Genomic DNA, 22,787 nt, shown 5'->3' with positions numbered 1-22,787 from the left:
TGAGGAATCCCTGTCCTAGCTAAGAGGGGTTTGGTGCCCTTCAACACACTGAACAGTTTGTCAAGACCTAGGTGTGGGCTCTCTGGCCTTCAGCTCACTCCACCACCCTTTTCTTCTCAGCTTAACTGCCAGTACTTTGGTACTTGTCAACAAAGGTCACAGTTTATTTCTGGCTGGTCCATAGCTGCCACTGCCTGCCCAGAGGTACAACCTGAGGGCTTACAAGATCCAAGAAAAGCTAGATGGCTGCCTTAGCCATTGCCTTTGGTTACTTTCACCTTGAGAGAGTAAGGGTGTTTTGAGGAAGCCAGCTTTGTGCATGGCATCTAGGAGGCTGAAATTGGGCTCTGTCTGCAATAACACCTAGATGGGTTAATTTCAGACAGTAAGTGATACCCTGATTTCATGGTGGTTGGCAGCAGTCACAATTAGGGAAAAGGTCACAGAAACCGACCTGGCTCAGATGAAGATACCTAGAGGGTCACTTAAGATCCAGACCTGGGAGTTGACTGCCAGTTTAAGTTTCTGCAAGTACCACCAAGTCTTGTGGAAGTAACCAGGTGGCTGCTTCGTGAGGAACAAGGACTCAAAAGACCATACAAGGGACTTGGAGCCTTGCTGAGGTCTCTTAACCTCACTTATTTCACCTCTTCTTAAGGGAGCTGGGTATCAGCATGTAAGATGTCTTAGAAGGCTTATACTACAATGTGAGAACATTTTCTTCAGACAGGAGCCCATGCTCCTTATCTGTCCCACAATACAGAGTGCTCTCATCTTTGCAGAATCTTTGGTAATCAGAATGTCAACTGTTGTGCCAATTTTTCCTTTTCAGCAACTCCTTGCCAGCTCAGCACTGCTGGCCCAGTCCTGCTGAGGGTCTGCAGCCAAACAGTAGGAACTGATGGGGCACTGTTGCTTTGGCCACGAGGATGTTCAGCATCCATCCGTGGCTGCAGCTTAAGTGTGAGTGGGCTACCTGCTGTCAAGGACCCCCGCAAGGCAAATTCTTGCAGTATGGGCTTTTGTTGCTTACCGATCAAACTGGTTGTGGTTCATCTTGGTCTTTCACCAAGCCATGAATGACTGGCATCCTCCTCTCCTCCCCTGAGGGCAGGCAGTCATCCTTACCTTTTGGGGGTGGTTGTTCCCTCACTAGATCGTGTCTGACTCTGAGACCCCATGGACTGCAGCACGCCAGGGTTCCCTGTCTTTCACTATCTCCTGAAGTTTGCTAAAATTCATGTCCATGAATCTGTGATGTTACCTAACCATCTCATTCTCTGTCGCCCTCTTCTTTTGCCTTCAATCTTTCCCAGTATCAGGGTCTTTTCCAGAGAGTCGACTCTTCGCATCAGATGGCCAAAGCATTGGAGCTTCAGCAACAGTTCTTCCAATGAATATTCAGGGTTGATTTCCTTTAAGATTTACTGGTTTGATATCCTTGCTGTCCAAGGCACTCTCAAGTCTTCTCCAGCACAATTCAAAAGCATCAGTTCTTCCCGGCTTAGCCTTCTTTATGGCTGTCAGCCTGGATCAGGAAAACGCAGTTCCCATCTCCAGGTGAAGAGGCCAAGGAAGGGGTTGAGGGTTGTGCTGTATAGCCAGCCCAGCAACTCTCCATTGCAACGCATGGAAGTACCGCGCTTAAGCGGCCGAGCTCCTCCGTTCGTTTCCACCTACCAGCGAGTCCGGCTCCGCCTCTTCCGGGTTACGGAGAACGCCTAAACGCCACTTCCTGTCCAGCGCCTCAATCCTGAAGCGGTTCCCTGGGCCATTCCTACCTCTGTGTAGCTGGTTCTTCGGTTCACTTCTCGGTTCCTTCGCGGCTCAGGTCTTCTGGTGCATGGACCGCATGTGTGAGGAGAGGCCCGCGGAGGATGGGAGCGACGAGGAGGATCCCCACGCCACGGAAGCCCCAGCCCGGATCCGGGACACTCCGGAAGATATCGTCCTGGAGGCTCCGGCTAGTGGGCTGGCGTTCCATCCGGCCCGCGACCTTTTGGCAGCGGGGGACGTGGACGGGGACGTGTTTGTGTAAGTGCGGGGCAGAGATGGGGGGCGTGAAGAGTGTGGTGGGCCTGGACCTGATCAGTCTGGAAGCTCCTCAGGAATGGAGCTGGGATGAGGAAAGAAAGTTACAGGGAGATTAAGTTTACAAGACTCAAATCTTGTCCAGTTCGTTTAATAACGTTCGGCTTTAAGCAGGTTACCACGCAAATCTCTTAAAAGAACTGAAAGAGTGGCTGGAATGCCCTGACGGAGCCCGGACAAGTAGGCCTTCAGGACACTTACTTCCGACCGAAATATGTATTGATTCTGAAACAGGACCAACTGGGCCCCCTGCTTTCCCTTCTTGGCCATTTTAACTGATTTTTAAAAAACACAGATCCGACCCCTTCACTTCCTTGATTAAAACCCTTCAATAGTTTACCTTTGTTTTTAGGATTCAGATTCCTTAATCTGGTTAAGGGCCTTGACCTTCTGGCCCTTGTTCAGTTTTTTTGCTTTCTGTGCTTATTCATTGTTAACTTTTAAAAAATGGACCTTGAGGGCTCAGCTCCTTTGCACATGTTATCCTTCTGCCTGGAATTTCCCTCTTGTACCTATTGTCCCAGAGTTCTCAGCATCTCCTCACTCTTCCAAGGTGGTGCAGACTAAATTAGATTACCTGTTAGATGCTGCCTTGGCACCAGATACCTTTTCCTCCTAAACTGCATAATGATGTGTAATTTGTGTAATGATTTGAACGCTCTCTCCTCCACTAAAAAAAAAAATTTAACTTTTTTGACCTCGCCCCACAGTAAAAATAGCTTTTGTGTTTTGTGTGGTGCACTTTGATTTTTTCTGGTTTATTTTATCCTATTGTAATCGTGGGCATACAGAAAATGCTGACTGCAACTCACTAATGGGTCACGACTAGAGTTTGAAATACAGTGTTCTGGAGTGTATAATCTGTAGTCTGTTTAGTTCTCATTATGTCTGCTGCTTCTAGCCCAGGGTGAGTGCTCAATACATGTTTGCTTTTTGAATAAAAATTATATGGTGGAAGCAGTGAAAAACCATTGAAGGCCCTAACCAGGAGGGTTGGTCTATCAGATTTACTTAATGGATTTAAATCCCAAACCCCTCATTAGCTACAGTGTCCTTGGGCAAGTTAAATTTTTTTTTTTTTTTAATCTTTGGAAATGGAAACAATGGGTAATTCCCTGGTGGTCCAGTGGTTAGGACTTGCTGCTTTCACTGCCAGGGTCCCAGTTTCGATCCCTGATTGGGGAACTACGATCTCACAAGCTGAGTGGCGCAGCCAGAAAAATACAAAATAACAGTAATACTTATTTTGTAGAGAGGTTTACTATTTCTGTCCGTATTTACAATGTGAGGTACTTGGGAGTCACCTTTCTTCATACCCCTCATGGCTTCTGTTTGTCTCCTCTTCCTACGCTTAGCCACTGCCTTCTGGAGGCCTTGAAGTTAACTCATGACCATTCCAGAGAGGTTCCTTTTGCCCAGAGAATTCAATTCAGACTTCTGTTTGTCCTGCATGATTGTTTTAAGCCCAGTTCAGCTTATCTTTCAAGATTTAGCCATACCTCTCTTGCCACTAGAACTGTCCTCATCCCTTTTTTCTGCCCTGGGAAGGACATCAGCATCTGTCTCTAGTATCTGCCCCTTGTTTTCTGCCAGGTGAACTACTTATTCTTCATGATCCAACTCAGGTGTCATCAACGTGGTTAGCTTTCCAAGACACTCTTCCCTTCCAAGGTATCATTCAGTTTGTGAATATTTATTAAGCAGCTTTTTCATGTTGGGCACTTGGACAGAACATTTATTGGGCCCTTTTTGAAAATCTGCTGAGGCAGGCACTGTGGATAATCTCTGGACAGGTACTTGCCTCAAAGCTGAGCTTACAGGCTGGTTCCTCTTCTCTCTCCCTTTTCATCCTACCACTATTTCAGCATGTGGTCACAATGTGCTATAATTAATTGTGGCTTCTCTTAGCTCCCCTGGGCTTCCATGGTGGCTCAGACTGTGAAGAATATGCCTGCAGTCCAGGAGACTTGGGTTTGATCCCTGGGTGAGAAAGATCCTGGAGAAGGGAATGGGTACCTACTCCAGTATTCTTGCCTGGAGAATTCCATGGACAGAGGAAGCTGGCAGGCTACAGTCAATGGGATTGTGGGATTGTAGATGGCTAACACTTTCACACTTAGCTCCCATAGACCTGGAGTGTAAGATCTCTGTCTTTATTAATCTTTACATTTCCAACCTCTGGCCTGTTCTTCTGTTGTTAGTTTTGAACTTCAGAGTGATTCAGACCTAATCTTTCCCCAGGCTTGGGTTTCCAATGATGAAGAGGGATGGGGGTGGGATGAGGTCCCAAAACATATTGAGTGAAAAAAGATGTAACATTTGAAGCTCACTGAAAATGGGAGAATGGGATGGTATGCTCCTTGGGCTTGGAGGTGTACTATCAGTAACTCCTAGGTAGATGGAAAGTTGGCTAGTTGGTCCTACACTGCCAGGTGAGGTCTGGGGTCATTCATTGTTCTTCTGTTCTCCCCAGCTTTTCCTACTCCTGCCAAGAGGGAGAAACCAAGGAGCTCTGGTCCTCAGGTCACCACCTCAAGTCCTGCCGAGCCGTTGTCTTCTCTGAAGATGGGCAGAGTGAGTATTAGGGAAGGCTGCCAGCGATGTGGTGGTGGGAAGGGGGCAATGAATAGTACCATGACCTGGGCATTTCCCCCCCCAGAACTTGTTACTGTTTCCAAGGACAAAGCCATCCATTTTCTAGATGTGGAGCTGGGCCGACTGGAAAGACGCATTTCCAAGGCTCACGGGTAAGGGGAAGCCGATTGTGTGTCAATATAAATGGTAAGGATTGATTGGTACATCCCTACTGGGACAAAAGTGCTCCAGGAAATTCTGTATGTCTCTAGTGCCCCCATCAACAGTCTGTTGCTGGTGGATGAGAATGTTCTGGCCACTGGGGATGATACAGGTGGCATTCGCCTCTGGGACCAAAGGAAGGAGGGCCCCTTAATGGATATGCGGCAGCATGAGGAGTACATTGCTGACATGGCTCTGGATCCCGCCAAGAAGCTGCTGCTGACAGCCAGGTACAGCCTCAAAGCTGTGTCCCACCCCTTTTCCTATATCACATCCCTCAGTGAGTACCTCCAGCCATTCCTGCTGCTTTGCTCTCTCTATAGTGGAGATGGCTGCCTCGGTGTCTTCAACATCAAGCGACGGCGGTTTGAGTTGCTCTCTGAGCCCCAATCTGGAGACCTCACCTCTGTCACACTTATGAAAGTACGACTGGGTTGGGTGGGATGAGGGTGTGATAGGGACTTGATCTGATGTGGCTCCACAAACCTGTTTTGCCCTGTTTCCCTGCAGTATGGGAAGAAGGTGGCATGTGGCTCCAGTGAAGGTACCATCTACCTCTTCAACTGGGATGGCTTTGGCGCCACAAGTGACCGCTTTGCCTTGAGAGCCGAGTCCATTGACTGCATGGTTCCAGTGACGGAGAGTCTGCTGTGTGCTGGCTCTACTGATGGAGTCATCAGGTGAGAGAAACCAGATGGCCCTCAAGTCATAGGAAGGGCAGACCTAACCATCCCATACCCAACACTTTTCTTTCTGCCCAGGGCTGTCAACATCCTGCCGAACCGAGTGGTGGGCAGTGTGGGCCAGCATGCTGAGGAGCCTGTAGAGAAGCTAGCTCTCTCCCACTGCGGCCGTTTCCTGGCCAGCAGTGGCCACGACCAGCGACTCAAGTTTTGGGACATGGCCCAGCTGCGGGCTGTGGTGGTGGATGACTACCGCCGACGCAAGAAAAAGGGAGGACCACTGCGGGCACTGAGCAGCAAGGCCTGGAGCACTGATGACTTCTTTGCAGGACTGAGGGAAGAGGGAGAGGATGCCACAACTCTGGAGGAGGAAGAGAGTGAGGATGACAGTGACTGAAGGGATGAGCTGAACCTCAGGATGGGTTCTAAGTGGACAAAAGTCTTGTTTTCTGGGTTGGATCCCTAGAGAGACTGGGAACTGAAAGTATCCTATTGTGCAGCACAAGAAGATGCTCAGGATCAGCACATTGCTGTGAGGAATGGAACTGGCTTTGTAGCAGCTGCTCACTCTGCCAGTGTAAGACAAAGCCCACAGTTGGGGCAAGACAGCATGGACACAGGTATACACCAACCAGGGGTTTAATATAAATACAACCAGCATAGAAGAATTCAAAACTACACATACAACAAAACCACACCACCAAGTAGTGGGGGCAAAGGCAGATGTTTGACCCTTTGGCTCCACCAGCCCTCAAATAAAAACTTCAACAAAGAAGACAAAACAGGGAAATAAGAAACAAAGATTCATACTAAACTGGGAGGAGGAGAGAGGGTGTGTGTGTGTATGTGTGTGTGACACAGAACACCTTGGGGTCAGATGAAACCCCACAATGGGAGAAGGGAAGTTCCCTTACCACAACTTTGGCCAAACCTGAGCTGCCCCCAGGTGTTCTGGGGCCCTGCCCCAGCTGGGAGTCTGTCAGGTCTAGGGCAGGGTCTATGCTCCTCCTCTTGTTGGGATCAGATAGTGGCTGCCCAGGCCTGCTGGGCCGGGTGCAGACAAAGGCTGCCTGTAGAGAGGATAAGGTCACTGCTGAACCATGGTACCTCCTGCCTCAGCCCCAGTAGACCAAAGGAGGCTGGCCCTAGACTCACTCATTGCCTCCAGCAGCCGTGCAGATACTACATCCTTAGCCACCTCATGCCCATCCTGCCCATCTGGGGTCAGCACAACCCAGATGAGGCCACTGAAGGGCACTGGATGCCCAGGGATCACCACCTGGTACCAGAAGCGGTGCCAGCCAGCAGGGCTTGTGCCCAAACACTTGGTGAGGAACACTGGGCTGCCCAGCTTCATCCGCTGGCACAGCAGCTGCAAGGCAACCTGAGACCCTTGGAACTCGAGCCCCTGGTCCCTGGCCAGGGCTAATCGGCTGCCCTCTGGCTGTAGGCACTGTAGCGAGGTACCCATGAGCTTCTGGCGGAGTCGCTGCTTCAGGTCTGGCTTAAGCCACTCCACAGCCACTTGTTCTCCACAGAGGTGGGACTGCCCTGCAAGAAAAAGACAGAAACAGGGTCGGTCTAAGCCCCCGGCCCAAACTCCCAGACACTCTTGAGTCCTTTGGAGTCAAATCTTTTTAATCTGTTGGTCCGTCCTGTCCAACTCTTTGTGACCTCATGGAGTGCAGCCCACCAGGCTCCTCTGTCCACAGAATTCTCCAGGCAAAGATACTGGAGTGGGTTGCCATTTCCTTCTCCAGGGAATCTTCCCGACCCAGGAACTGAACCTGGGTCTCCTGCACTTCAGGCAGGTTCTTTACTGTCTCAGCCACCAGGGAAGCCCCTGGAGTCACATAAGCCTATTTAACTTCTAACCTCCCCATTTCCTTGTGGTGGTATCCAAGTGTGCATGTGTGTATGCTTGGTTGTGTCTGGTTCTTTGCAACCCCATTGACTGTAGTCCAGCAGGCTCCTCTGTCCAAGGGATTTCCCAGGCAATACTGGAGTGGTGGTCATTTCCTCCTCCAGGGGATCTTGCTGAACCAGGGGTCAAACTCCTGTCTCTTGTGTCTCCCACAATGGCAGCTGGATTCTTATACCACTGAGCCACCAGGGAAGCCTGTGATCCCAGGCAACTTAAATAACTTCTCTAGGCTTCACTGTGTTTATTTACAAAGGGACCTACCTAATAACTGCTACCTTCTAAGTTCCCTAGGGGTACTGGTTGATTGCAGGCTTTGCCTACCTCGTAACCATCATAATAGCTAAACTTTACCATGAATACTTGCCACGAACTTGCCAAGAACAAAAGAATGTGCTAAAAGCTGTTTAATTATTCTCAGTCTCAGGAAGCAGGTTCTACAATGTGTAAAAGGTCACCTCAGTTGATTGCCTCTGGCAAGTCAGTTTTTTTTAAACCAGTCTCCAATCTCAAGAGGGACAATGTTTTGTTTCATTACGGTGAAATGGGGTTAAGTCAGGAGATGATGCGTGGAAAGTGTTAAGTTTAGGTTACTGATAGCTGGTAGGACCAGTGAAAATATAAAAAACGTGAGGTCAAGTCTGTCTCAAACTTGACCCTAAGCTCTAGCACCTTTAACCCGCTTTGTTGAACTATGCTGACCTGTAGAGGTAAGTGCCCGGCATAAAGTGTTTGCTCCCAACCAGCGGTCCCCCGCAGTCTCCAGTCCTACCTTCCACCAGGGCCTTTTTTGCCATGGCTGCGGCCCGGTGCGAGCTGAACTTGAGCAGTGCGATCTGTGTGGGCGTCGGCCCGGGGCTGGGCAGCAGCAGCGCCTCCTGCAGGCCGGGTCCCAGCGGCTGCAGCGCACGGAGCAGCGCGCGGTGGCTCAGGCCCGGCGGCAGCCCGTCCACGCTCAGCTCGCACTTCTCGGTGCTGCGGCACACGAGCAGCGGGCAGGACGGCCGCAGCAGGTGGTTGTGCAGCGTGGCGATGGCGGCCTGGGCGCCGCGCCGCGAGCTGTAGCGGGCGTAAGCGAAGCCGCGGTTCAGGCCGCTGAAGGTCATCATCAGACGAAACTCGTAGAGGCGGCCAACGCGCTGGAACAGTGGAATCAGCTGGTGCTCGTACACGTCCTGGGGCAGCCGCCCGATAAACACCTCCGACCCGGCCGGCGGCGGGCTGCCCACCCATCCTGGGAGAAGAGGGTGGGGAAGGGCACCGTCATACAACCGGATGGTTCCTGGGTCGGGGTCCAGGGACCGAGCGCATGAGGGAGTACGTGTGCACACGTTTGTGAAATGGGTAAAACACCCGTAATCCTCCAGGTCGTCGGCATAATCGAGTGACTGAATTACCAATGAGACTGGCATCTTAAAACTAGACTTGTTCTCTTCCTCGAGGGGGCGGGTGGGTGGGAAGGGGTGCGTGTAGCAGGTAGTTTGGGGTTTCTAAGCTCCGAGTGGAGCCTCGGGGTAGGCCCCTCCCTCCCCTGAACGCGGCGAGAAGGGGCCGTAGAGGCTGGCTTAGTCCCCTAGCAGGCATACGGCTGGGAAGACCTTACCTGGGGGTGGCCCGCCATACTTTCTCTGCCCGTTCACCTGCACCAGCCGGATGCCCGTCTCCCTGACCCACGCCTCCAACGCCGCCTTGTTTTCGGGATTCACCCTCTCACACCACAGCTGAGGGGAAAAGGGTGGGTTGGAATGGCGGACTGCTGCATCCGCCCCCGTCTCACCAGTGATGCCCAGGGTTCATGGACTCTCTAGCAGCCAACCACTTACCTCACAATCGCGTTTGGACTGCATGGCTTCCCAGCTGGCTCACTCGTACCCCCTTTATAACCTTCTCCCTGTCTGCCTATCTGGAAGCTTCCCTACCCCACCCCCAAGCTCTCATTGGCTCTGAGCACGGCCCCGCCCACCAAGGGGGTGGGGTATCCGCCGAACTTGCGCCGCTCGAACTTCGCACCCGCAGGTGAAAGCTGGAGACCTTAGCGAGTGGGTCTGCAGACAGCTCCACCTCTTCAAAAATGGCTTGCAGACTGGCAGGATGGAGGCTACATACAGGTGAGAACGTCCGGGACACCCTCCACCCTGCAGAAGAGCCCATGGGGGCTACTGTTAAGTGTCTCTCCCCATTTTCTACCGCTGAAGTGGTCGCAGTGGGAGACCCAGACTCTGACCAGGAAGGCAGGGCTAGGCGTCAGTGACACAGGCAGGCTCCAGTGGTTGAGGCATTTTATTGGACCTTCCAAGGCTGGTTGTGGGGAGCGTTCCCTCCACCTGGTTGTAGGGCTCTGCAGAAGAGACCATCTTGTGCCAGGTCCCTGTAGCCCAGGGACACAGACAGGACTACTAAGCCCCCAGAGCCATATGGATAGATGGTATAGTACCTGACCATTTTGGTCTGTGATTACAAATAAAATAATCATAATAAAAATAAAAAAAGTCTCTGTTCTGACCACTTTTCAGGTCTTCCTGTTGGGACAGAAATGTGCAAAGCTGTTGAAGTAGGTATGCCGAGTCTTATCTTGGCCTTAAATAGTGTCAGTCCCACTTTCTTCTGATAGTTTGCTCAACTCAGCAGATGCAAAGGGGCTGGCTTGTTCTCCTTTTGATTTCCTCCACAAGGTCTTCTCTTCGGACGTCCACCTGGCCAGGAAGGAAGGACAAGGTGGTATGAGCATCTTGTGTTCCACTGCTGAGTGCCCATGTCTTCCTCTAGTCATCAGGCCTGGCTCCGCTGGGAGCAGGAACCCAATCAAACATGTCAGGGGAGACAGTGCTTCCTGAGGAAGCCAGAGAGTCACAGGGTATGTGGGGATGGAGACCATAAGCATAGTATCATATTATCCCCTTAGTCCTTTAGGGGGCTAATATGAATACCAGGCTTTTGCTCAGGTCTTGAATGGGCCGCTGCATCCAGAAATGGCATTCATTCTGTGTCCCTCCCCCTTCCTGCTTACCTACTTACCTCTTCCCTGCTGGCCACTGAGCGCAGCTTGATGACCCCGTCCTTGAGCTCTTGCTCACCAATGATGGCCACCAGTGGGATGCCTGTCTCCTCACAGTACTGCAGCTGATTCAGTAACTTGGGGTTCTTTTTGTAGAGCAGTTCTGCCTGCAGGGCACAAGGGAAGAAAAAAGCTGGCTTCTGCAGTCCTCAGGGACAACCTTCTTGGGGCCCCTCGCTCTGATCTTAACCCCAAGAAGTCATAGCAATGGCAGGGCCACTGTGGACAAGCTTTTATTTCATGTGTGTTCAGCTCCAAATGTGCTGCCACCCGAGGGCTTGCCTCCTCTACCTTGATCCCAGCATCCCATAACTCTGAGACGAGCTTCAGTCTCTCTTCCAGCAGCTTCTTCTGTGCGGATGCCACAAGCACCTGTGTCTCTGTGGTCCGTACCTTCTCCTCCAAGGCCTAGAAAAGAGTTAAGAAAGAGCTGAGCTACCCTTTACGACACCTTCAGTGAGCAAACAGAGCAGGCTCTTATCAATATTCTGAGAGCAGGCCCCAAGTCCATCAGGGCAGGCTAGTCTTTTCTCATTTAGCAATTGGGCAAAAATTAGCTCTTAGAAGAATAAGAAATGAATTGAGTGGCTTATGCATATGACTTCCCAGAATAAATAATGGAGGGTAAAGGTAGTTTTTAAAGGAAATGGCAACCCACTCCAGTATTCTTGCCTGGAAAATCCCATGGACTGTGGAGTCTGGCGGGCTACAGTCCATGGGGTCACAAAGAGTCGGATACAACTGAGTGACTGAACACACACAAAGGTAGCTTATGTACAGTTTATGAACAAGCTTATCTCCATCTACTATCTTGTGGATCTATCATAAGGAAGTGATATTCTTCACTCACACAGGCAATCCAATCACCCGTAGCAGTTCTAGTACTGACAGTCAAGAGACTGTCTCTTACACTAAAGCCATAGGAGGGGTGTGGATGGAGGGGAGAAAGAATGCTGCTGCTGCCTGTTTCTTTTTATGGAAAACTATTTCTATTGTTCTTACAATATAAGCTGCCCATTGGAACTTCAGTTGGAAAACAGTGACCTCAAGAAAAGGATAGGAGCAGTGGGGAGGTTACCTAAGAACAGGAGCAACAGAAGTGGGCCTGAGGCCACGAAGGGCTTTCCTCATATTACTGTAGGTGCTGGAGAGTCAAGATAGCCATCTGAAGGATCCCAGAGCCTCAGATACATGCTTCCCACTTAGAGTATCAGAGTGACTGGGAGCAAGACTAGAGTTAGACTGCCTGCATTCAAATTCTGACTGTGCCACTTAAACCTTTGGCAAATTATTTGATCTATAATCTTCAGTTTCCTTGTCTGAAAAATGTAAATAATAAAAGTAGCTACCCTCTTGGGCTTCCCTCATAACTGTTGGTAAAGAATCTGCCTGCAATGCAGGAGACCCAGGTTTGATTCCTGGGTTGGGAAGATCTCCTGGAGAAGGAAATGGCAATCCACTCCAGTATTCTTGCTGGAGAATCCCATGGACAGAGGAGCCTGGGAGGCCGCAGTCCATAGGGTCACAAGAGTCAGACATGACTTCATAACTAAACTACTACTACTGCCCTCAGAAGGCTGTTTAAGAAGTTTTTTAGACAGTGCATGAAAGGCATGAAGCACAGTGCCCAAGCACAGAGGAGTAAAATATTAAGTATTCTGTATTATGAGAAAGATTGAGGTCTTTAGATATATTGGCCTGGATTTCTGACAGCTCTGAGCAAAGTAGGGACCCAGAGCAAAGGATTTTGTGAAGAAAGAATGATTAAAGATCCATCAAGCTGGCCTATATAGGGTGAGAGTCTGAAGGACAGCAACTTTCTTCTCCCTTTCTTTGCAAAGATGCTCCTTGATCAGTGCAGTACTGCTTCCTCCTTAGAGATCAAAGAAGATAGCTCAGGTGCCACCAGCTACCCAGAATTTCCTCCACCCAGCTCCAAGCCCTACCTCCAGCCTCTGCTCCACGATGGAAAAGATCCGCTCTACTCCAATGCTGAGCCCCACACAGGGCACCTTGCGTCCTTTGGGATCAAACATGCCCACCAGCCCATCATAGCGCCCTCCAGCGGCCACGCTGCCCACACCAAGGGGTTCTTCCCCTGCTCGGGCTGGGGGCTGTAGCAGCACCGCCTCATAGATCACGCCAGTATAGTAGTCCAGTCCTCGAGCAAGGCTCAGGTCGAAGGAGATCTGGGGGGACAAGAACATGGTCAGTATCAGATGAGGCTCAAGGACCGGCCTTCAGCCCCAGAGCTCAGCTGAGGCTCCCATCCCAACCTGACTCACCTTGTCAGCAATGCCAAACAAGGTCAGATACTCAAATAGCAGCTTCAGGTCTCCCAGGCCCTCGAGGGCCTGCTTGTTCTGGGACAATTTAGGATCCTGAAGCAGCTGTTCCACCAGGGATACTCCACCTGGGGAGACAGATCTGTGAACCAGACTGACAAGAAGAAAAAGATACATGTATGCATACATACTCACACACTCCTCTCTCTATCTCTCTCTTTCTCCTATGCATGTACACATACAGAAAGGAATTTCGGCTTTAGCATGAGGGCAGTGGAATGGCTGCTTGGGAGGCAGGCTTTGTTTCTCACCATGCTGCTGGACGTAGTCCCCAATGCGGTCAGCCACCTCAGGTGCCAGGCCCTTCTCTCCTACCATCTCATTCTTTACTTCCTCCCAGGACACCTGGACAGACAGAAACGGGTCAGGGAACCCTGGACAGCTTCCCCAGGGCAGAGCAAGTATAAGCCCTCTTCAGGGGTGTCTTGAGCAGAAGCTGCCTGTCAACGTATATCCTGGAGCTAATCTTCCTCTGTGGGCATAGAGGCAGGGCCCTCTCTCTCCTAATCTTTTCCGTATCTCAGGGCAAGGCTGGACCTGGGAAAAGAAGAGTCAAGTGTTTGGTGGTTACCTTGTCCAGCTTGTCCACTGAGGAGCAGATGGTGCGGAACTTGCTGTCTGGAACACCACAGATGGCAAACATCCCATCTAAGATGCGCCGATCATTCACCTACAGCGACCCAATGATAAGGAATCTCTTTACATGGCCCTTTACAGTGCTGGATGCTTAGGCTCCTGTTGCCTCTGTACCAGGACCTTCTCCTGTGAGAGGCCAGGCCCAGCTTTGCCCCCCGCAGCTCCACTCAGCTCTGACCTTGACCAGGAAGTCGCCAATCTGGAGTGAACTCAGGATCTCACACATGATCTTCAGGCACTCTGCATCAGGAAGCATGGGGTCAAATTGCCCAGCAATGTCAAAATCCTGTGGGGAGAGGGGTAGTTAGGGATCCTCAGGGGCCTTGAGGGAAGGCTCCTGGGAGCTGTGCTTTCCCTGGAGGCAGCCTCACTGCACTCATGTGCAGGCCACGTTCTTCATTTTCCGTCTGTCAGCCCAGAGGAAAACCCCAGCCTTCCTGGGTCTCTTACCAGGCCTGGTTTTCTTCCCATCTACTGGGTTATTCCTTTCAGTATTTGTCCTTATTTCCTTCCACTGTTGCCAGGGGAGTTACCTGGCCTCAGTCATTTTCTCTCTTCATTTAGAAGCTCTGCCACCAGTCTGGATGACAGTACCTCAAATCCAATTTCCTCATCCTTTGCTGTCATCATATCACTGTGGTTTAATATAAAGAGCACTGGACCAAGACTTCTAGTCCTAACTTTGCCTTTCTTATCCTTATAGTCTCTTCATCTTTCTGAGCCTCAAGTTTACTCATATGTAAAATGAGGAGAATAATCCTTGTCCTGTATGTGAAAATACTAAAGAATCTTAGGGTTAGCATTATCTGGGGCATCTAGTTTGTTCAGGACACCATGAGTACTCAATAGGTTCTACTAGCTCAAGGGACTGCTGCCTTACCCAGCCTGCCCCCATACTCACACATTGGTAGAATTCCCGATATCGGCCTCGGGTCATGGCTGGGTTATCCCGCCGATATACTTTTGCTATGTGGTAGCGTTTAATGTTGGTCAGTTTATTCATTGCCAAGTATCGAGCAAAAGGAACCTGATGACAAAGTTAAGGAGAATGGCCCACTTATCACAGTCTGGAAGGTGATGATTCTCACTAACAGAAGCTGGGTTAAAACCACCACCTGTAAGATTAACAGCATTTCGGAACATCAGCAAGAATCAACTGTGTTACCACAGGGGCAGCTGAAGTCTCAAAAAAATATTAAGGCTCTTTTCTTTTGGGGCTGTGGTGAGCACAGCAGAGGGTTGGGCAGATTGACTGGGGAGCAGAAAGGAGGCCCTATTCAGCGATGTCTAAGCAGATGATTCTCTGACATAGCTTGGAGATAAAGGAAACAGGCTTTTGGTCAATTAAGGAGAACGCCGTCCATTAGATAGGACAAGCGAGATGTATTCTGAAGCCAGGGGATTGCTGCCAGAGTCAGAACTGGACCCTGACATAAAGCTGAGGTCTCACTCAGGGTTTCAGAAGTCTTCTAAGGCTAGCTATGCTCTGTTTAGCCAAAGTGCAGTTCCTGCTTTAGACAAAGAATTTCCCTGATTGCAAGATTATATTTGATCCTACCTATGTCTAGCTGCCCTCAAACCTGAGGCTAGAAAAAGCCCCAGCCTAGTGAGGGCCAATCCATCCGAAGTTTAAAAAGATACAGTGAGGTCATATCGAAGAGAGAGCAGCTCCCCACCCTGGTCCTTCAGGTCATAGATCAGCTTAGAGTCTTCTCCATACTTTCCAGTCAGTGTTTCCTGGAGAAAAAGAAATGTGATCACAAAGATAAATATAAAAATTTTAAAGGAAGTTTTAAAAACAAAACCCCCCATTCTAACAATGACTGATTTCAACTTACATTTCCTCTAAAATTCATATATTGAACCCCCAGTCACCTCAGATTAGGTCTCTATTGGGGGACAGGGTCTTTAAAGAAGTAACTAAGCTAAAATGAGGTCATTAGGGTGAATCCTAATCCAGTAAAACTCATGTCCTTATAAAAAGAGGAAATCTGGACACAGGAGGAAAGACGACGTGAAGACACAGGGAAAAGACACCGTCTAAAAGCCAAGGAGAGAGACCAAGAACAGATCCTTCCCTCATAACCCTTAGAAGGAACCAACAGCTTATCTTGGACTTCCAGCTTCCTGGCAATACATTTCTGTTGTTTAAGCCACCTAGTCTATGGTATTTTGTTATGGTAGCACTTGTAAAACTAATCTAGTTGCTAGAAATAGAAATGAGTACAACCATTTGATGCAGAAATTCTATCTTTGGGAATTTATCCTGTAGATAAACGCCCACTAGTACCAGACATTGTTCTAAGCCCTGTGTCTCCATCCATGAACAAAGGCAATCCATGCCCTCTTGGATCTTCTGAAGTAATGACAAGAGACAGGCAGTACATTAATGCAAGGAAACAATTAACATAATTTCTGATAGTGATAGCTGCTTTAATGGAAGTAAAATAGGTTGATATGGTAGATAAGGGTTGCTTTAGAAAAGGCATTGGAGAGGATTATTTGAGGAATGGCATTTTAATTAAGATATGAAATGAAAATCTGTCATGTCTAATTTACTCTGAAATTAAAGTCATGCAAAGAGCTAGGGGAAAAGGGAGTTCGGGAAGAGGGAAGAGCAAGAACAAAGGCTCTACTATAGACATATTTAGTATGTTTCAGGAACAGAAAAAAAGACCATGGTAGCAAAGTGGACAAGGGGAAAAATAGCATGAGATGAGAAGGGAAAGGTGGGCAGTTGCCACATCATGTAGGGCCTTGTAAGCCTGAGTAAAGAGCTTAGATTTTATTATAAATACACTGGGAGCCAGTGGGTTTTAAGCAGGGAGTGATGCAAAGAACTGCTTTTTAATAGAACTAGAAACCACCTCAGGGTCCATCAGTAGGAGACTTGGTTGTGTATTTATCCTTTATATGTTTGATATGCTTATATCTAGGAAACATCTTGGGTACAGGTGACACAGAATTGAGGGTAGTCTGGAGCCATAACAGCTTCCACTCCTGAGAAGGGCTCTCTTTTGGAAGCTGCTGGCTGCAACCAAGGTAAATAAAAAGTAGGCTCTCTCCCTCTATGCCAGTCTCACCCGCCTTCTCATGGAGAAAATACCAAGCTTTGTCTGCAATAAGAGAGAGGCCTTTGGGCCTCACTTCCTTGCCACCCTCTTTGTTGTTGGTATCCCCATTCTTCCACCACATAATTTCTCTTCATCCATCTCTCACCTTTAGTTCAAATACAGGTGTATCAATCACCTCTGCACCATGGCGCTTGAAGCAGCTGATGATTACATCAAACACCTTCTCCCGAACTGCCATCTGCCGGGGACTATAATCTCTTGTGCCCTTGGAATCAAAATCAGCCAAAGAACCAAGGATGCGGTTTAAAAACAAAGAACAATACAGTCTAGAAATATACAAGTATGACTTCATTGATGATGAATGAAAACTCTGTCCCAAACTTAGATTTCCTACAGGTCACCGAGGTGTAAAACAGGTGCAAACAATTCCCTATTAACCACCACACCCATTAGCTCTCACCTTTCTAAATTCTGACCCATCTTTTACATGTTAACATAAATAACGTTTTAGGAAAATGTAACTACTTTCCAAAACAAAAAGATTTGGTGACAAGAGTGACATTGATTTACATTTTTGCAAATCTTTAATGTCTGGATTAACAGAAGTCAGCTCTATTCTCATATATGCTTTTTGCTTTCAATTCTGTGGTGATATGTTGTTCTGGTTGAGTATATAAAGAAAATCTAGCCTTCAGTTCAGTCGCTCAGTTGTGTCTGACTCTTTGCGACCCCATGAATTGCAGCACGCCAGGCCTCCCTGTCCATCACCACCTCCCGGAGTTCACTCAGACTCCTGTCCATCGAGTCGGTGATGCCATCCAGCCATCTCATCCTCTGTCGTCCCCTTCTCCTCCTGCCCCCAATCCCTCCCAGCATCAGAGTCTTTTCCAATGAGTCAACTCTTCGCATGAGGTGGCCAAAGTACTGGAGTTTCAGCTTTCCTTCCAAAGAAATCCCAGGACTGATCTCCTTTCGAATGGACTGGTTGGATCTCCTTGCAGTCCAAGGGACTCTCAAGAGTCTTCTCCAACACCACAGTTCAAAAGCATCAATTCTTTAGCGCTCAGCTTTCTTCACGATCCAACTCTCACATCCATACATGACTACTAGATGGACCTTTGTTGGCAAAGTAATGTCTCTGCTTTTGAATATGCTATCTAGGTTGGTCATAACTTTCCTTCCAAGGAGTAAGCGTCTTTTAATTTCATGGCTGCAATCACCATCTACAGTGATTTTGGAGCCCCCCAAAATAAAGTCTGACACTGTTTCCACTGTTTCCCCATCTATTTCCCATGAAGTGACCTAGCCTTACAGAGATGTATAATTGTAAAAGGAGGAATATTTGAATAAACTTTTCAGCTAACTTTAGATTTTCTTAAACTACACCAAAATCTGATGAGGGAAAGCTTCTTAAGGATTGGTTACAATGTGGAATCTAAAACTACAACAATGAACTTTTTACACTGTCACATTAAAATCCATTATAAGGAACACAGAATTTATAGAGAGAAAGTAGAACACTACTTACCAAGAACTGGAGGGATGGTAGAATGGGGTATCACTACCCCATTTAATGGGTAAAGAATTTTAGTTTAGTATGGTAAAAAAGTTCTAGAGGATGAACAGTGGTGATAGTCACACAACAATATGAATGTACTTAATGCCACTGAACTGTACACCTAAAAATGGCTGAAATGGCAAATTTTATGTTATCTATATTTTACTACAGTGTAAAAGGATCTGTTACTCTGTCTTGTACTTGGAATGGCTGTTTTACTCAGGCATGATTTTATAACATCATGCATTGGTCATTTAGAAAATATTGGTTCTTTGATAACAGTTATACAGATCTTCCAAATGTTGATATGCTTCATTATACAATATCAGAAAACCATATTTGTTCATGTCACCATAGATCTCATCAAGAAAGTTTTAAGTGTTGGGAAGCTGTCAAGCTCATGGTGGAAAATAACAAGTTCTAACTGGTTCCAAATAGGAAAAGGAATATGTCAAGGCTGTATATTGTCACCCTGCTTATTTAACTTATATGCAGAGTACATCATGAGAAACGCTGGGCCGGAAGAAGCACAAGTTGGAATCAAGATTGCCGGGAGAAATATCAATAACCTCAGATATGCAGATGACACCACCCTTATGGCAGAAAGTGAAGAGGAACTAAAAAGCCTCTTGATGAAAGTGAAAGAGGAGAATGAAAAAGTTGGCTTAAAGCTCAACATTCAGAAAACGAAGATCATGGCATCTGGTCCCATCACTTCATGGGAGATAGATGGGGAAACAGTGGAAACAGTGTCAGACTTTATTTTTTGGGGTTCCAAAATCACTGCAGATGGTGACTGCAGCCATGAAATTAAAAGACGCTTACTCCTTGGAAGGAAAGTTATGACCAACCTAGACAGCATATTCAAAAGCAGAGACATTACTTTGCCAACAAAGGTCCATCTAGTCAAGGCTATGGTTTTTCCAGTAGTCACATATGGATGTGAGAGTTGGACCGTGAAGAAAGCTGAGTGCCAAAGAATTGATGAAGAAAGCTGAGTGCCAAAGAATTGATGCTTTTGAAGTGTGGTGTTGGAGAAGACTCTTGAGAGTCCCTTGGATTGCAAGGAGATCCAACCAGTCCTTCTGAAGGAGATCAGTCCTGGGATTTCTTTGGAAGGAATGATGCTAAAGCTGAAACTCCAGTACTTTGGCCACCTCATGCGAAGAGTTGACTCATTGGAAAAGACTCTGATGCTGGGAGGGATTAGTGGCAGGAGGAGAAGGGGACGACAGAGGATAAGATGGCTGGATGGCATCACTGACTCGACGGATGTGAGTCTGAGTGAACTCCAGGCGTTGGTGATGGACAAGGAGGCCTGGCGTGCTGCGATTCATGGGGTCACAAAGAGTCGGACTGAGCAACTGAACTGAACTAAACTGAACTGAACTTTCTCTTGAACACCTGAATTTTACTTTACTGGCAACACGTACTGTTGAATGTTTCCCTTGAGGTGTCAAGGTTCACTTTATTCATTTTTGTTAAAAAGATCTGCCAGATATCCAGATCAATAGTTTATCTTTCCGTTTTTCTTTCAAATACAAAAGGTTTTGCATGAAGAAAGCAGTTAGTTCAGCTTACAATTCATACATGGCACCAAGTATTTTTTCTGTTTTGGGTTGCAGCAGAAGTGCTTTATGCGTGCTTCCCATTACATCATGTGGAGTATTAAAAAAGTGTACTCAAGGGTCAATAATCAATAAAATTAATAATTTTTTACTGTTTTATCAAGGACACTCTTAAGTAAAACTGAATTTTTTTTCCCCTGTGAGTTTTTGAAAGTAAAGAACATAAAATGGCTATTAGTAAAGCTCCATGCCAGCATCTTGATTTGTGCTAAGACACCAGCAGTTCTACACACCAGTGCTTTTGCACCTTCATTGCAAATGAAATGAAAAGGGCATGTAACATTATGAAAATAATTTTGACCAGGAAGGTCCCCTGAAAGAGTCCTTTCCCTGTAATATTGAGTTTTTTGTTAACTAAGAATCACACGTCAAGAAATGTATTTCAACCAACTAGAGTGGATATTAACTCTTGACTATATCCACATTTTCTTTTAACATTATGGAAAATTTCAAACATACATTATAGAGAATAATACACTGAACCACCAGGTATCTACTATCCTGCTTGAACAACTATCAACATCTGCTATTTTTTAACTAAGCCCCAGCATTTTTTCCTAGAGTATTTTAAATTAAATCCTAGATATCATATACTTTCATCCACAAATATTTCAGTATGATTTTCTAACATACAAAGATTAAAAAACAAAACGCTGTAATACCTTTCTTACAATCAACACAACTTATGATCAGTCCACTTAACAGCAACCCTTTAGATAGTGCCCAAACCATGTTTATTACTCCCAGTTGTTGCAGTCATATCTTTTTATGCTTGGCTTGTTTGAATCAGATTCTAAATAACTTCAGGCCTTTTACTGGGTTATGTGTCTCATGTCTATTTAATCTGCAACAATTTTCTTTTTTTTTTAATTATCCTTTCTTGTTGAGGAAATTGAGTCATTTTTCTGAAAGAATTTTTCTCATTCTAGATTTGGTTAACAGTAAACTCAATGGTGGTCATTTAACATGTGTTCCTCCATTTCCCATATTTCTAGTAAACTGGTAGTTAGATCTGAAGACTGATTTAGATTCAGCTTCAGTTGTTCTTGGCAAGAACACTTCATAGGTGGTGCTGTGTACTTCTTATTGCATCACATCTGGTGGAATATAATATCTGGTTGTCCTACTTTTAGAAACGCTGGTTTAGGTGAGGCCAGCCTGATCTATCAGTAAATCCCCATTAATCTTTTCACCCAGTAGTTTGAATAGCTATTGATGGTTACTGCCTTGGGTTTTTACACTGTCTTTTTAATGTTTGAAATGAGTTACATGTAGAAAAGAATAGCTCAGTGATTTTAGGAGCCCAAAGATTTACTCTTAAAAGGTGACATCTCAACATAAGGAAGACAAATCATCTCCTACAGTGGAAGTAAATTTCACATACATTCATTGAATACCTATTTAGTCCCAGGCACCTAGTCTCAGCCTCTCAGGTTAAATCAACCATGTGAATAATGAAAAGTCAGCAATAAATGCAATAACAGTATTTATGAAGTGCCAAGGGTACCTAGATGATGAGTAAGTAGTCTGGTTTATAGAACTTCAGGTGACAGAAAGTATCACCTGAACTGAAATAATGGAGGCTGAGCTAGCAACTTCATTCCACTCTGCTGTCCCTCTCTATTTGATTCCAGACATAAAGTCTTTTTCTAGTTCTTGGATAGTACCAAGATTCTTGCTTCAGGATTTCCCTTTCCTGCCTGGACCTGTCTTCCTCACATTCTTCACCTGGCTGTCTCCCACTCATCTACAGATCAACTAGTTTATTATTTCCTCAGACTCTGCAGTTCTCCCTTAATTTTCTCAGAGCATCCCTTCTATTTCTTTACATAACTTAACACAACTTGTATTACATATCCATGTGTGGGATTATTTTTCTTCCCCAGTCTGTTTCCATTGCAGGATGTAAGCTCTGTGTGTGTGGGTGTTTAGTCGCTAAGCTGTGTGCAACTCTTGCGAACCCATGGACTGTAGCCCACCAGGTTCCTCTGTCCATGGGATTTCCAAGGCAAAAATACTGCCATTTCCTTCTCCAGGGGATCTTCCCCACCCAGGGATTGAACCCATGTCTCGTGCATTGCAGATGAATTCTTTTATCACTGATCCACCAGGGAAGCCCAAGCTCTCTGAGGGCAGGCTATATTGTTCACCATGGTACACTCACTGCTTTGTACACTGTTAGGAACACAGTAAGCACTCAGTAAATATTTACTGAATGAAAGGAGGAGTAGACTCCCCTAAGCACCCAGCTGGCCTAGTTTCTTCCATCACTTTGTCATCCCAGAATGACTCAGATAAGAGTCCAGTTCAGCCTGGCGCCAAGAGCAACTGCTGTATCCTCTGCAACATTTCAGATCCTCCTCAGTGATCTGGTTCAGGGAGGCAGGCATATGAGTCCTGTGAGTGGAATTAGGGACCCTCTAGGAGGCTCCCTAAAGGAATTATATTTACCTTGGGGGTTTTGAGCACAAACTTCGGTTTTCCTTCATCAGGGCCCAGCTGTGCCTTCAGTTTCAGTAGTTTTGCCACCTCCTCCTCGATCTGTGGAGGGAAAGCAGGAGCTGGACTACCACATCTGCCACTCCCTCCCGCTCCCGCCATTCATTCAGTATCCCTTCCTTATCAGGATGTGGAGCATATTTCTCTCCTAGCTTTGCTTCTCCCAAATCCTACCCTAACTACCTCCCCACTCAGCTCGTCCTGCTATTTACCAGTCCAGTCCCTTCTTCCAGATCCCTATCCTTTGAGCTGACCACCCCCGCTCTGTCCTCGCTGGCCTTGTTTTGTCCTCTCTCCCGCCGCCTGGGTCGTACCTGCTCGGCACTGGCCTTCTGCTGCTTAAGGCCCCGCACACGCTCTCCCTGGACTCGCACCAGATCCTCCAGCGCCGCACGATCGGCCATACTTGCTGCCGACTGGAGCTGACTGCTGGCTAGATAGGTTGCGGTGGCCACAGCCTCGACTCGGAGGACTTCCGGATATCGAGTAGTTGGCCCATAC

The 22,787-nt window shown here is 47.2% G+C and overlaps 3 protein-coding genes across 4 annotated transcripts; 1 reads left to right on the top strand and 2 right to left on the bottom strand.

The window, feature by feature from the left end:
- Window positions 1,513–6,352, top strand: WDR55 (WD repeat domain 55). Its single transcript, XM_005683051.3, has 7 exons — window positions 1,513–2,034; window positions 4,565–4,665; window positions 4,751–4,838; window positions 4,938–5,117; window positions 5,211–5,310; window positions 5,398–5,567; window positions 5,649–6,352. Exons 1-7 carry the CDS (start codon window positions 1,844–1,846, stop codon window positions 5,965–5,967), a joined length of 1,149 nt encoding a protein of 382 aa, XP_005683108.2. The 5' UTR covers window positions 1,513–1,843; the 3' UTR covers window positions 5,968–6,352.
- On the bottom strand, window positions 6,349–9,661 carry DND1 (DND microRNA-mediated repression inhibitor 1). 2 transcript variants are annotated; one of them, XM_018050270.1, is made up of 4 exons: window positions 9,502–9,661; window positions 9,095–9,212; window positions 8,264–8,725; window positions 6,349–7,121 (listed from the first exon to the last, which is right to left on the bottom strand). In XM_018050270.1, the coding sequence occupies exons 1-4, from the start codon at window positions 9,640–9,642 to the stop codon at window positions 6,658–6,660; spliced, it is 1,185 nt and encodes a 394-aa protein (XP_017905759.1). In that variant the 5' UTR covers window positions 9,643–9,661; the 3' UTR covers window positions 6,349–6,657. The 2 variants fall into 2 exon arrangements, with proteins under 2 accessions (XP_017905759.1, XP_017905760.1); XM_018050271.1 differs by having other exon boundaries at window positions 9,315–9,589.
- On the bottom strand, window positions 9,754–22,767 carry HARS (histidyl-tRNA synthetase). The gene is made up of 13 exons (XM_005683046.3): window positions 22,601–22,767; window positions 22,239–22,328; window positions 16,747–16,866; window positions 15,169–15,264; window positions 14,429–14,554; window positions 13,706–13,813; window positions 13,463–13,561; window positions 13,143–13,236; window positions 12,832–12,959; window positions 12,493–12,735; window positions 10,838–10,954; window positions 10,507–10,653; window positions 9,754–10,184 (listed from the first exon to the last, which is right to left on the bottom strand). The coding sequence occupies exons 1-13, from the start codon at window positions 22,688–22,690 to the stop codon at window positions 10,113–10,115; spliced, it is 1,530 nt and encodes a 509-aa protein (XP_005683103.1). The 5' UTR covers window positions 22,691–22,767; the 3' UTR covers window positions 9,754–10,112.

This window comes from Capra hircus, chromosome 7, assembly GCF_001704415.2.
Source record: "Capra hircus breed San Clemente chromosome 7, ASM170441v1, whole genome shotgun sequence".
In the NCBI taxonomy this organism is placed as follows: domain Eukaryota; kingdom Metazoa; phylum Chordata; class Mammalia; order Artiodactyla; family Bovidae; genus Capra; species Capra hircus.
This window is presented reverse-complemented; position numbering and strand designations above follow the sequence as displayed.

Coding starts and splice junctions, on each gene's coding strand:
- WDR55 (XM_005683051.3), top strand. CDS start 1,844: ATGGACCGCATGTGTGAGGAGAGGCCCGCGGAGGATGGGAGCGACGAG. Junction 4,839..4,937: donor CGCATTTCCAAGGCTCACGG/GTAAGGGGAAGC, acceptor GTATGTCTCTAG/TGCCCCCATCAACAGTCTGT. Junction 5,118..5,210: donor AAGCTGCTGCTGACAGCCAG/GTACAGCCTCAA, acceptor CTCTCTCTATAG/TGGAGATGGCTGCCTCGGTG.
- DND1 (XM_018050270.1), bottom strand. CDS start 9,642: ATGGGCTCTTCTGCAGGGTGGAGGGTGTCCCGGACGTTCTCACCTGTA. Junction 8,726..9,094: donor GTATGGCGGGCCACCCCCAG/GTAAGGTCTTCC, acceptor CTCTTCTCCCAG/GATGGGTGGGCAGCCCGCCG. Junction 7,122..8,263: donor AAAAAAGGCCCTGGTGGAAG/GTAGGACTGGAG, acceptor TTTTTCTTGCAG/GGCAGTCCCACCTCTGTGGA.
- HARS (XM_005683046.3), bottom strand. CDS start 22,690: ATGGCCGATCGTGCGGCGCTGGAGGATCTGGTGCGAGTCCAGGGAGAG. Junction 14,555..15,168: donor CTCTTCGATATGACCTCACT/GTATCTTTTTAA, acceptor CTTTGTCATCAG/GTTCCTTTTGCTCGATACTT. Junction 13,814..14,428: donor ATCGGGAATTCTACCAATGT/GTGAGTATGGGG, acceptor CTCTCCCCACAG/GATTTTGACATTGCTGGGCA.